Source organism: Carcharhinus amblyrhynchos, chromosome 16 (assembly GCF_965287045.1).
Source record: "Carcharhinus amblyrhynchos chromosome 16, sCarAmb.v2.hapA, whole genome shotgun sequence".
Lineage (NCBI taxonomy): Eukaryota > Metazoa > Chordata > Chondrichthyes > Carcharhiniformes > Carcharhinidae > Carcharhinus > Carcharhinus amblyrhynchos.
Window position 1 is genome coordinate 31,399,417 of NC_137339.1, and position 14,853 is coordinate 31,414,269.

Genomic DNA, 14,853 nt, shown 5'->3' on the forward strand with positions numbered 1-14,853 from the left:
TTTAGTCCTGTTTTTGACAGAATGTCTCAGTCAACTGCAATATGCCACTCAGTATAATGATATTTCGTTAGTCCACTTAACTCCGGACATCTTATCATTTTGGTTAACCCACTTCCTGGTTGCTATGTAACTATGAGAACTTTCCGCAGATGAACCTTTCCCATTGGCACATCACCAAAACAGAAAGATAAGTGATTTCTGGACCCTAGAAATGCACCATCTTATGTCTGGCTGAGATCAAGTGTAGTATCAACATGCTGTACTTGGTTGAAGTCATTAGGTTACATTTCAGCTTCATTTGAAGCAGTTTTTAAAAGCGGCATCTCTGCCTTTTGGCTAAGGTGCAAATGAGACTAAACCTTGGAGGAGAAGCTCTGCTTGCTCCAATCAGCTTGGATCATGTAGATCAAGCCCAACGCAGGAGGTGAGAGCCCTGTCTTGTCAGCTTGGATCGGGAATGTCTCAGCTTGTTGAGACTCTGAATTGGACTTGATTAGATTGAATTGGAATAAAACAAATGTCTGGACAATGTATGCTGCTATAATGTTACAACATTTGTCCTAAAAACTTGAAATATCTAACGTTTACTTTTGCTGACTAATGGATTCCCAGTTTTTTTTTGTTTTTATTCCAATTCAATCCAATCAAGTCCAATTCAGATCTCAACAAGTTGAGACATTCCTGATCCAAGCTGACAGGACAGGGCTCTCACCTCCTGTGTTGGGCTTGATCTACATAGTCCAAGCTGATTGGAGGAGGCATAGCACCTCCTCCAAGGCTTGATCTCATTTGCATCTTAGCCAAAAGGCTGCGATGCCGCTTTTAAAAATTGCTTCAAATGAAGCTAAAATGTAACCTAATGACTTCAACTAAGCATAGCATGTCGATACCATACTTGATCTTAGTCAAAAGGCCAAGAAGCGCTGTTTAGCTCTAACCTTGTGACCTTATCATTACACTTTGCAGCGTTTGCTCTTTTTGACTGAGATGAATAATGCATTTTATATTTTAAAATGCGTTCAATAGTTTGTTATATGAATACTTTAAAATCATATTTGTTTTAATACTGCTATTGCATTCACATATGAGCAAACTGTTCATATTAACTTGTTATAAAGAATCATTTAACCTCTTCTATCTATCATGTCACTAAAAGACTGTCTGTGAATCTCACTAGCTGATTTAAAATTCTCTTCTACATGGCCCCATTTACATGCATGGTATTGTATTTATCTGATTTAAATGCCATTTCTAAATTATTGCAAAAGATGTGTTCCCTTTACAATCTTTACTTTTACTCACATTTTATGATCATCTACAAGCTCACTGACGTCATCTCGAACACTGTTGTCAAGATCATCAATGAAACAAAGAGTTATAGTGAACTTGACATCAGTCAATCCAGATCAGAAAGCCTTTCCATCATTGAGAAAATCCAGGTCAAGATGTTCATTAGATCATGGATCTTATTAAATTAGGACTTTTGGAAGTTTAGGAAAGAGTATCAACAAGATCCGAAAATAATTGACTCCTGAGATGCAAATGCAAAAACTAACTTCATCAAATTGTGAACAGTGCAGACTTATGAAAGATATAATTTGAAATGTGATGCTTTTAGTGGAATTTAAATTAAAACGTAGCTATTAGAAGTGCTACTTTGGAGTCCTGAGTACTGAACAGATGCATCTGAGGTTAAAAACAGAAAATGCTAGAAATAGTTAGCAGGCCTTGCAGTATTTGTGGAGAGAGAAATAGAGTTAATGTTTCAGATCTGTGACCTTCCAAAAGAATGGAGAAAATTTAAAAGACGTAACAGATTTTGAGCAAATGAGAAGGAGCAGAATAGAAAAAAGAACAAAATGGAAGGCCTGTGATATGGTAAAGGATAGGAAAGATTAGATGTCAAAAAATCAAATTTCCAACATCCGCAGCATTTTGATTTTGTAAATGCATCTCTGGAGACTTGAATGTGCAGCAGGTTACAATCCAATTCTTCTGGCTCTGTTTTATTGGACTTGAAACAAATTGCATGATATCTCCCCTATTGAGTCAAATGAACTTGAACTTGGTCTTCGGTGAGCAGATATGAATCCACAATACAGAAATGATTATGATTTGATTCCAAAGTATTGACTTCACTTTGGCAACACGCAGGTTTGGCACATGTGGTAAATAGATATTCACAGTGGCATTCTTTGTAATTGAGGCGGAGTAGAATGAGCACTGTATCTGTTCTCTGCCCTGCATTATCCAGGACCAAGTGTTCCTTTCCTAAAGACTGATCGCCCTGATTTTTATAAATATGTAATAAATAAGTAGCTGCAGGGTAAATGTAGAGTAATATATAGTATGTAGTTTGGGATTTGACATTTTTGAACTCAGCATACTTTCATCAGTGTAACCTAAATTAACCAGATTCCAGCCCACCATAATTTATAGGAATACTGCTCGTGTGCTATTTGTGTGGCATTCGGAGTGGTTGAGGGAAAACAGAAAGGACAGTGCAGTGATTGCAGGAGCCAGTAATTGGTTAAAATTCACTTATGGCTTAACCACAGATAATGTGCACTCTTCAGTCAATAAAAGCAAATTACTGCGGATGCTGGAACCTGAAACCAACAGAGAAAATGCTGGAAAATCTCAGCAGATCTGAGGTCCCGCAGGTCCAGACCTGCTGAGATTTTCCAGTATTTTCTCTTTTGGTTACACTCTTTCCTCAATTTGACCAAATCATATTTTCTATTTCTATTAGAATGTTACTGTAATTTTTTTTAAAAGGCACAAACTACTTAAACCATTAAGAAAATCACTGGACAATAGTACAATCACAATATAATGGAAATTAACTTTCAGTATTTTATCCTTTGCTGTTGGTAGAAAAGTCAAATGAATTGCCACATAAGTTGTTCATGCCATAGTTCATTATTAAGTACCTTGATTGCAGAGTGCTACACTATATTCCTGTTTTGTTGTCAGAAATATGACACTTCATATCATGCTTAGCAATACCTTGACCTAACAGAAGCGACTATTTAACTGCTAAGTGTATACTGAAGTCTCTTTTTTGATAATGGGCATAATGAGATTGAACTGACAATGAGCAAGCCCGCATATGACTGAGAACTCTGATTCATTTTGCCGATTGGAGTTCCCCTTACAAGCATGGGAGAAGTCTGCCCGAGCTTGACTTTTGGTATAATTGGCTGGGAATCAGAAAATCAATCGTAACAGCCGTTCCAAGGGCTGTAGCTATCCATGAAAGGAGAAGTTGTTGGATGGGCAAATGGAAGTTTGCTAGGGACAGAAAGATGAAGAAATTTATTACAATGGCACAGCGAAGATATATGGTCAGCCTTGCTCCATTTAATTTTGAAGATTTGGAACTCCAGCTGCAGGAGGTGCACCAAAGAAGGGATTAATTGAAGACCATTCTTCAGTAAAACCATAGTTGCCATGACCTCATTCTATGTGGTCAACCAGGTCCTTCGCATCTGGCTACAAAAAGGAACAAGTTTGCCAGTACATTGAAGAAGGATGGTAAGTGTGTCCCTAACCCTTTCCCATATTTCTTGTGAGACGCACAAAGCACAGCATAAATACAAGTTGTGAACTTTTAAACCCTATGGAGCTTCCATCTGTAACACAGATTGGTCTTTTACAAATTATCTTTCATTATGCCTGAGGTGACTGGCATCTCATTGGTGGCAGATGAGGAAAAGATGCTCAAACATAGAAGTAAAATTATCTCTCTGCTTTCAGGAGTACACTTTCAGGGGGTCAGTAGCTGTAAAAGTCCTTGTTTCATCTAAAATTGCAGTCACTGTGGACTGCTGATAACAATATGACCACCTATGAAGTAGAAACAACTAACCACACAGAAGAATACAGTAACGTTGCCCAGAATTGCAACAACAATGTCACCAACAACTTGCAATTAACACTAAGACATTTATTTATTATTGTCATACGTAGGCTTACATTAACACTGCAATGAAGTGACTGTGAATATCCCCTAGTTGCCACACTCCAGTGACTGTTCAGGGACACTGAGGGAGAATTTAGCATGGCCAGTGCTCCTAACCAGCAGGCCTTTCAGACTGTGGGAGGAAACTGGAGCACCCAGAGGAACCCATGCAACATGGGGAGAAAGTGCAAGCTCCACATAGTAACCCAAGCTGTGAATTGAACCCGGGTCCCTGGCGCTGTGACAAAGCAGAGCTAACAATTGTGCCACTGTGCCCCCCTTTTCAAAGGAGAGCTTTGAAGTAAAATTTCATAGTGAACCACATAATTCAGTATTAGGACAAGTGATCAAAAGCTTGGACAGATTGGTTTGAAAGGGCATATTAAAGGAAGAAAGAATCTGGAAAGGCAGAGAGGTGAATTCCAGAGCTTAGGGACCAGATATCCAAAGGCACAGTTATCATTGGTGGATTGACCAAAATTGAGGTGCATAAGAGGTCAAAATTAGAGCAGCACAGAGAATTTCTTTATATCTCAGAGGATTTGAAGCTGGCAGTGGGTAAAATAATATCTTCTCACCTTTAGCACGTTCACCTGCCATAAATTCAAGATTCCTGGTATGCATGTGGAAAAATGGGCAGCAGCGTGTTGTACATATTCCCCTAAGTGTGGTTGGGAATTCCAGTATGAAAACATTATTTACAAAAATAATGACATTTAAATGAAAGTTGTGCATGTTCATGGTGCATGCTTCTTTTTGCTGTAGGAACTGTTATTTGAGAAGATGTGTGGTTACAGGTCCAGTTTCCTGATTCCTGCCTTTTTCTTTTGTGCCAGAGCTTCAAAATATTAAGGTTCATGTATTATTACTATCTGTGTTGATGACAATATTGTACCCTTGCTGTCTGCATTACTTCAGGCCTGTGTGGTTAGGGGACTATAATACTTTCAGTAAACAAATACTGAACAAATCAGTTTCTTATGTATTTCATGAAACATATTTTAATATTATTTTTATAGTTAGTAATTGCTCAATGAATGTTATGGGAGGTCTTGCTGAATGATATGAGCACCAATAAATTGCCATATAAAGACATATGTCCTATTATCAGGCCTTGACATGCATCTGCATGATGAGAAGAATATTTTAGGTTATGAAAAAGTGATTGGTGATTAAACTTCTAAATTCTTTGTTTTGATTTTATTTGGTAATCGTGTTTAAAGTATTTCATACTTGAAATGAGTCTAAATTTTGTATCATCTTGGTATCACTAAGAATTGGAAAAAAGTAGTGTGAAGTGCTAATTATTTTATCAATTTTGTGATGCAATTTAGTGTCAATTTTCTATTGATAAACACAGAAGTTACCAGTTCTGGGAAATTTATGCCAGTGTTGTTGTTCCATATCAAAGTGAGGCACATGTAGAAATGTAGCACAGTCAGCCACAAAGCTGTTCTTTGCAGTAGAATGCAAAATCCTTTATCCTGTCAAGTAGAGTTGGTTTGAAGTAAGCTCTCATATTCAAAAGAACAACAAACAAGCACCAAAAGCTCTGACGAAGGGTCACCTAGACTCGAAACATAGAATCTGTGGGGAAAAAGTAGATCCACACAGACCTGCTGAAATTTTCCAGCATTTTCTCTTTTTGTTTCCGATTCCAGCATCCGCAGTAATTTGCTTTTATCTTGATCTAGCTTGGCTGCTGGTGAGAAGGTACTCGCTGTCAGATTCTTTATGCACACCTGAGGTCTCAGTGCCACCGCACATTGCCCTCAAAGCGGCTATGGGGGGGTAGAATGATACAGTCGCACACCTTGTGGAATGTGCCTTTGCAAAGAAGGTCTGGAAAGAGATCCGGTGGTATTTGTCAAGGTTCATCCCAGCAGCTGTGTGTCACAGGACTCTATACTCGACGGGCTGTTCCCAGGGATACAAACTGAGATAAATATTAACTGCTACTCGAAAGTCAGCAACTTGTTGAAAGACACTGTTTGGTCTGCCCAAAACTTGTTGATTGTCCAGTGTAAAGAATTGTGCTCCATCAAGTGTTGCAGACTGGCACATTCCAAGGTCCAGGACTACATGCAGAGGGGCCTACTCAAGCTTGGGGTAGTCACTGCGAGGGCACAATGGGGAAAGGCCACCATTTACAGCCTTTCAGCCAATGTAGATTGAGGGGCTAGTAACCAGAAAAGCCCTCTTGGACTGTCTATAATCTCTAACTGTGAGTAGCCCTTAAGAACATAAGAACATAAGAAATAGGAGCAGGAGTAGGCCATCCAGCCCTTGTGGATGTCACTTGCACCCCATTGACAATGGCACCTTCCCTCCCCCTGATGAGCCTCAGTGTCTGTAGCACAGAGGCCAGCTCATCTACCTTGAGCTGGAGCTCCTCCAGCAACCTGCACTTACTGCAGACATGGTCACTGGAAAGGACCCTGGGGTCCACCAGTTCCCACATCATACAGAAACAACACATCACGTGACCCTCCATTATTCACTGTAGTAGTATTGAAAATTTCCACACGAACTTACCTAGCCCATTTTCTCCTAAGCCCTAATATCTCACTCTGCTTCCCACTCACTCCGCTGCCCGCTGTCTACACCAGGCCTAAAGCATCACAAAGTGCGATTTGACCAATGTACATAATTTTGTAAAGAACTTTGGACTTATATTGAAATATTTGTCATGTTCTTAGACTGAACACAGCATAAGCGCAGCACAGTGATTAGCACCGCTGCCTCATAGCGCCAGGGTTCAATTCTGGTCTTGGGTAACTGTACGGAGTTTGTACGTTCCACCCCATGTTTGTGTGGGTTTCATCTGGGTGCTCTGGTTTCCTTCCTCTCTCCAGAGATAATTTAGGTGGACTGGCCATGCTAAATTGTCCCTCAGTGTCAGGGGGATTAGTTATAGGGATAGGACCTGGGTGGGATTGTTGTTGGTGCAGGTTTGAATGGATGAATGGCCTCCTTCTGCACTGTCTGGATTCTAAATTTTAATCTTAGGGTAAATGTAAATATGATCGTATTTTACTGTTGTAATGACTTGAACTGTTTCTGTAATGTTCTTCAGTTTATATATAAATAAAGTATATTTTTGAAGTAAAAAAGTCTCATTTTTGAATGAAAAACAGTACCCAGGCCTCCTGTGATACCATTTTAATTGTATTACTTAGGCATTGACCAAGTTGCTGAACATTTATTTACAGTGGTCATTACTTCAATGTTTTGAGGCATAAAATGGCAGTTTAATTGAATGAAATATCAGTCATTGAAATTCTGTGTTAAATACTGTTCATTGTATTTATATAAATGTAATTTCTTTACATGATATTATGGTTTGGTTGGTTATATTACTCAAATACTTACAACATTCTTTGTCTCTGACTAAGCAGTGGAGGATTAAGTGATGACAGTATGGACTCTGTTAACACCCCTGGAACCTATTCATCTTCCTCCACACTGATTCAGAAGGGTGATATTATCGGTAAGTGTAATGGCTACATACAAATAGCAAATAATGTCAGATTGTGGGAATAATTTTGATTTGAACTGGAAACCCATTCTGCCTCATCTAATCCTTAGATCTTCCTTATGATACAATTTCAAAATAAGGGAGCGAGATAAGGCAATTTCTTTTTACACAGAGAGTTGTGCATCTTTGGAATTCTCTATTTGAGAAGGCTGTGGAAGTTCAGTCACTGAATAGGTCTAAAACTAAGATTGACAGGTTTCTAAATGCCAATGAGATAAAGGGCTTTGGGGATAATGTGGGAAAAAGGCATTGAAGTGGATGACCAGCTATGGTCGTATTGAATGACGGAGGGGGCTCGATGGACCAGATGGCTGACTGCTGCTCCTATGTTCCTATGCATTGGAACTCTAAAAATAGACAATAAAAATGAAGGGAAGGATTGCAACATTTCTGAGATAAATATTGAATATATTGATATAGATTTGAGCACCAGATGCAAGAGAGGAACACTTCAATGCTTAAAACAACATTTTTGAGTATTTCCATCTACATTGTAGGGGCAATCTTGAGCCCTCTCTCACCACCCCTGTCATGTTCCCCCTCCGCCACAACCCCTGCTGTGGCCCACTTAACTGATGCCTGAGCTGGCATTGCTCTGGCCCGTTGCTCCAGCCCACGCCCCACCATCACGTACTCTGGCATGCATGCTCCAAATTCCATTCCAATGCCCTCTCCTCCCATCACTCCTCTGTCCACGCTTGTCCAGACAAGCACTTTTTTCAAATTTTACAGATGTGCCTGTCTTGCCACCATCCCCCCAGGAGTTTCCCTCTGTTTCTGAGGCTCCCAGTTTGGGAACTTCTGTGCTACATAATACCAGAAGTAGCAGTTATGCATTTGCAAAACTCAAGTTTTAGGCATTTAGGTGTTTTCTAATTCAAAACTTGTATAGCAACTGGAATGGCAACTGTTTCCATTTGCTGTATTTTTTGACGTATAAGACAAGACTTCTCTCTCCTGAAGATCAGGCCTTATATGCTACTTTGACTTCTTTATCGATTATGTGGGCTTTAGATGCTGACACCTTATAAATGAATCCATGCAAACTGCACGGCTCACATCAAGTTCCCTCCAGTCAAGTCATGTCAATCCCTTAGGGCAGTGTTCAAGCTGAAGGTTGTGAAAAATGCATCGGAGAATGGTGGGAACATGACTGCTTGCTGTAAATTGATGCTGTTTTTCTGGCTTGGTTTCATTGTATACATCACTTTGACTTGTTTATGCATGAATTTCAGAAAAATTGCATATCTAATCTGTTTGAATTATACAACACATCAACTTATACACTGAGAAATATAGTGCTTTTTAAAAAGGGTGGTTTGAGTTGAAAAACTAAAAGTAAGTGGTAAGGAAGAGACAGGAGAAAGGAACAACAAAGCAAACACAAGTGTAGTTTTATAAGAAGGTGTAGCCTCGTGATTTTCTGATGCAGTAGCATCCAGTTTTCATTACTGACTTACTAAAGGTTGTTGTAGTGTCAAAGTGCATTAACAGAAAATTGAGAGACCATTAACCTTTGTAATAGCTGTCAATTTAAACATTAAAATATCTTGCATTGTTTAATATGGTGAAAGTCACATCTCTGCAGAAGTTCCTTCTGATAGTGTCCTAGACCCAACCGTCTTCACCTGCTTTATCAATCACCTTCCCTCTATCATAAGGGCAAGAGGGGTAATACTTGCTGATGGTTCCACAATGTTCAGCACCACTCAGACCAGTCCTTGTCATATATAGCAAGACATGGACAACATTCAGATTTGGTCTGACAAGTGGCAAGTAACATTCATGACATAAGTACCAGTCAGTGACCATCTCCAACAAGAGAAAATTCAGCCATCTCCCCTTGACATTCAATATCATTACTATTGTTGGATCTTACACTGTTAACATACAATTGACCAGAAATTGAACTGGACTAACCGTATAAATATCTTTCCTACAAGAGCAGGTCAGAGATTGAAAGTTTCCCTCTCAAAGACACACATTATCCTGACCTGGAACTTTATTGTCATTTCTTCAGTATCACTGGATCAAATTCCTGGACTGTCCTTCCTCACAGCACGTAGGTTTGCAACAGTTCAAGAAGGTGGCTCACCACCACCTCCTCAAGAGCAATTAGGGATGGTAATAAATGCTGGTCTAGCCAGTGATGCCCACACCCCAAGAAATAATGTAAAACAATATACGTGCTTCATATTTATAAAATTGCTAATGAGAGCTGCAGTTTGAATTTTTAAATATAGCTGTTTTCCCTTTGAATAGATGCAAAAGAGAGTTTGTCAATGCCATGGACAAAGACACTCAAACTCTCAAATTATTGTACAATAAATCTCCTTCTTTGTACTGTACCAAGTTACCACAAAATTATACCAGGCATCAAACTTTGTTGCACACGAAGTAATTAACTTCTGACCTTTTCAGTTATACACACAAATATTCAAAAGGTATCAAAACTTCACAAAATATCAAAACTCACGACTTAGACTTAGAGATACTACCCATGTCGAGGCAAACTGATCAGATTCACTGCTGCTAGATTTTGTTCAAATGTCCTCGACTCAGGGTCTTGCTTCTAGAGTGGTTGATCCCAGGTTAGTGTTGCCAATGTCTCTGTCTCTTATCCTTGTAGAGATACTGCTGGTACTATTTTGTTTCTATTCGGATTGGCGGTTGGTGACTAGTGGGGTGCCCCAGGGGTCGGTGCTGGGGCCTCAGCTATTTACCATTTATATAGATGATCTGGAGGAGGGAACCGAGTGCAGGGTGTCGAAATTTGCTGATGACACCAAGATTGGGGGAAAGGCAAATTGTGCGGAGGGTGTGGAGAGTCTGCAGAAGGATCTAGATAGGCTGGGCGAATGGGCCAGGAAATGGCAAATGGAATTTAATGTTGGCAAGTGTGAGGTGGTCCACTTTGGTAGGAAGAATGGTAGGAAGGACTATTACTTACGTGGCGAAAAACTGCAGCAGGCGACGGTGCAGAGGGACCTCGGGGTCCTTGTGCATGAGTCGCAAAAACCCAGCTTGCAGGTGCAGCAGGTGGTCAGGAAGGCGAATGGGATGCTGGCCTTCATAGCGAGGGGGATTGAATATAAAAGTAGGGAGGTCTTGCTGCAGCTGTATAGGGCATTGGTGAGGCCGCAGCTGGAGTACTGTGTGCAGTTTTGGGCGCCGCACCTGCGCAAGGATATTTTGGCCCTGGAGGGAGTGCAGAGGAGGTTTACTAGGTTGATACCGGAGTTGAGGGGATTGAGCTATGAGGAGAGGCTGAATAAACTAGGCTTGTACTCGTTAGAGTTTAGAAGAATGAGGGGAGATCTCATTGAGACGTATAAGATGATGAATGGGATGGATAGGATAGAGGTGGAGAGACTCTTCCTGCTCAAAAAAGACAGTAGGACTAGGGGGCACAGCCTCAAGATAAAGGGGAGGCGGTTTAGAACGGAGTTGAGGAGGAACTTCTTCACTCAAAGGGTGGTGAATCTCTGGAATTCTCTGCCCGTTGAAGTGGTGGAGGCTGCCCCGCTAAATCTTTTTAAGAAGCGGGTTGATGGGTTCTTGATAAGCGAGGGGATTAAGGGTTATGGGGAGAGGGCGGGAAAGTGGAACTGAGCCACAACAGATCAGCCATGATCTTATTGAATGGCGGGGCAGGCTCGAAGGGCTAGATGGCCTACTCCTGCTCCTATTTCTTATGTTCTTATGTTTCCAGTCTCATACTTAGAGGACAGGCATTAATCAATCACTGCCTTTTTGGTCATGAATACTGAGAGTCGTGCCTCTGTCAGGGGGATGTAATTCTTTTAGGAACATGACATAATGGGATGTCTGTGTTCATTGACTTTCTGTTCAAGGCATAGCAACAGCCACTGCCTAATCAATTCCCATGTTTGTTCCATACTTGCATGTCCCATTCTTTGCTACTCTCACAGTCCTTAGCCTGATACAGAGTTAGCCCTTTGAACCATTAGGCTTTGCTGATGTCTTCACTTTACTGGTATCTTTATGAGTACCATCAAGCTATAGTTGTGTACCAGACTTATTTTAGTAATGTTGTTTAAATAGCCTATTTATCACAAACAGAATCCTCTGAGAGTTAATCAGATTTGAACATTATTGTGTGATTAAATAATCCCTTTTCATTATTTTGTAGCTTCTAAGATTCAGCTGACAGAGGAATATAAATATATTTGTAGATGTCTGTAATTAATTGTGTTCCCATGTATAATCCCTGCAGTGTTGTATCTTTTTCTTTCAATAATTGGTTTAGTAGCAGTACACGGAATTATCATAAGCTCCATTTCTTCACAGGAGAAAGTAAGTCTTTGACAGTTGGAGCATAGTACATCTCGTATGACTTTGAACTCTTCATAAGTAGCATTAAAACCAAAACCATTCCAGTCACAATCAGATTATTTTCCATTTTGTTGTGAAGCTGTGTTATTGAGGAATTATTTTTAAGTTAACAGTCCTGTTTTAGGAGAAAGGACTTGTCACACTTGCTTTAAAATGGAAATTATGGGGGCGATTTTACCATTTTGACTCGAATAAGTGCTGAATCTGGGCACACTTCGGATACGACTTGGAAAACTCTTCTCAGGTTCCCCCATACGCACTTAGCCCGAAAAAAAATCGCAAGTCTGAATTGTGCTGTGGGCGGAGATTATTGCAGCTGAAATGCTGCTGCTCCGATCGGAGCCTTCAACTGCATATGTGCAGTTAATGCAATTTGTAAAACGCTCCCCTGTCACATTGCTCCCGGGCAACAAAAAGCTGATAAAGTGGCCCGGGAGTGATGACCCCTGTAAATATTACCCCACCCCCACAACATAACTGCCCCCCTTATCCGCCCCCTGCGCACGTGCCACCACCACCCCCCCCGCCCGCCCCCCCACACACACACACACACAGACACACACACACACCAATTGCCCTCAGAGTGGCAGCGGACCTCCTCTATTCCTGCCCTTCCACCAGAGAATGATCTGGCTTCTTCCCCCTCCAACTCCTCTAGAGAGCGATCTGGCCCTCGTCCTCCCCACCAGAGAACCATCTGACTTCCCTTCCCCTACTAGAGAATGATTGGTTCCTTCTCCCTCCTCCCCCCAACCCAATCAGACAATCATCTGGCTGCCTCCCCCCCACTACCAACCAGAGACACCCCCACCCCACCCCACCAGAGAACCATCTGCTCCCCCACCCCCTGCCCACCATCACCAGAGATACATCTGACCCACCTCCACCTCCCCCATCAGAGAACGATGTCCCCTTCCCCCCCACCCCCAACCTCCACACACAACCAATCTAAGTCAGAGAGCCACTGGAAACTCTGAACTTACCTCTTCAGAAGCTGGAGCACCCGGAACAGACCTTTGCTGAACACATCAGTTTTGTGCCAAATCTGGACAGGTGAATGCAATGGTAAAGGGGGAAATGTAGATAAGATTGGGCACCCAGCTAATTAAGTCAATTTAAATGCATGCCTTTTAGGGAAATTCCGATTGTGGCCATTTTTGGGCCTTGGTAAAGTGGGAATCTGTGCAGGCGTGAGTGCAGATTACGCTATTTGCCTCACACCTGACTTTACCATGTTTTCGTGCCCAAAAATGGCCGCAACGCAGTGGTAAAATCACCCCCTGTGTCTATGCAGTCAGAGTCCACATATTTGTTCACTATTTTCTAAATGTACCAGTAATATTTCATACATCTTTGGTTGTGTGTCAAGAAGTTGCATATTTCCACTTAAACGAGGTGAAAATGTTGTCCATTGATCCCAACCCTTCACTGTATGTTGGAATTTGTCATTTTATGAGGGTAAACATTTTCTTAATGGGAAAAGTCTATTTGCTGTTTATAATATTTCCTAACAGTGCTGACATTGACACAGTTGCCTCAGATTCATCTTCCATCTTATTTTTAACTCAGTGTTTGGATATATTTTAGCAATTTATCAGTTGTTGGAAACCAATTTTCTAATTTTGCACCCAATGAATGTGGCATCCTGTTTGTTTAACTGTCCAGTTTTGGACTCTTGATTGTGACTTAACCATATTTTTTCCCTATTTGCTTTCCCAAATGATTATGTACCAAATTTTAGGCTTCAAAGCAAAACCTTGCTGCCCCCACATCTCCATTTGCTCCCTTGATGGCTGGTGTTGAGCATGCTGCATGTTGGCTGCGCTACAAATCGACATCATTGTCTGATAAATTGGACTGGAGTTAGAAGCCAATTACTGGAAACATTGACCATTATTGTCCAAGCAAGAGCTGAAGTGATCTGTATTTTTCTCTCTATGGGAGTAAAATTTTATGCAGTTTAAGAAATTATAAACGTTTATTTGCTTTTTGCAGAGGTGAAAATTGCCGATGAGGGAGAAAACATAGAGCCAGAAATTATTTATCCTATAACCTGTGGAGAAAGTAAAGCTAACCTAATTTGGAAAAAGTTTGTTTGTCCCGGTATCAATATAAAATGCGTTCAGGTGAGTGATTTGTTCTTTATAGCTCCTTGTAAAAGCTTAATTTTTCTGTAGTGAAGTGGTGGATAAAGAGAAAATTGCACCTTTTTTGAAGCTCGATCAGTAAGAAAATTGATTTTAGAGTAAGCAATGGCAGAGGATTTAAAGCACCAATCGTCAGCTCCATTGAACCACCTCACCAATATTATTTCCATATCTCCCTCCAACCCCTGGTTTGAGTTTCCAGCAGATTTGGAGTTTTGTCACTGAGGGAGTAAAAACCTAATGAAGTGGAAATCTGAGAGTTCTTTCTATGTCTTACTAAGTCTCACCAGTTTAACACAAACTGATCAGACACCTGTGTGCTCTTGCCTTTCCTAGTGGTCTTACACTGTACTAGTCTAGTGACTACAGTTAGGTTGGTGGAAGTCTGCTGAATTTCAGTGGAAAGACTGCTGCTGACTTTGGAGGATAAACTGAAGTAGTTCTGGACTATTAATGCCCACCTTCAGACTGCAGGAAAAGAAGAGAGAATATATGTGATGTAAGAAAAAGAACTTATTACTTGGGGGAGTTTTTTTCGGCAGTACATTGGTAGAACCAAATAAAATTATAGCATGAAAAGAGGATATTTGGCACATTTGCTGCCTCTTATGCAAGAAGAACCCAATATTTAACTGCCCATAACTATTAAGTTGCAGTGTCTGTTTTTCTTTCCAGTTTGACAATCAACTTATAAGCCCCAAAGAATTTGTGAACCTAGCTGGAAAATCTACATTGAAAGACTGGAAGAGAGCCATCCGTTTGAATGGTGTCATGCTGAGGTTTGAGAAACACTATTACTGTTCTATAAAAAAGTTCGGCTTGCATCATTAGTGTAATAATTAGTGTTC

At 40.7% G+C, this 14,853-nt stretch overlaps 1 protein-coding gene across 1 annotated transcript in view; it reads left to right on the forward strand.

Annotated features, from left to right (window-relative positions):
- The window catches only part of gmeb2 (glucocorticoid modulatory element binding protein 2), a 69,888-nt gene that overhangs the window by 23,942 nt on the left and 31,093 nt on the right, over window positions 1–14,853 (forward strand). Inside the window, exons 3-5 of the mRNA XM_080204958.1 lie at window positions 7,363–7,454; window positions 13,854–13,984; window positions 14,681–14,784. Coding sequence (XP_080061084.1) covers window positions 7,363–7,454; window positions 13,854–13,984; window positions 14,681–14,784 — 327 coding nt within the window. The remainder of the gene's footprint in view (window positions 1–7,362; window positions 7,455–13,853; window positions 13,985–14,680; window positions 14,785–14,853) is intronic.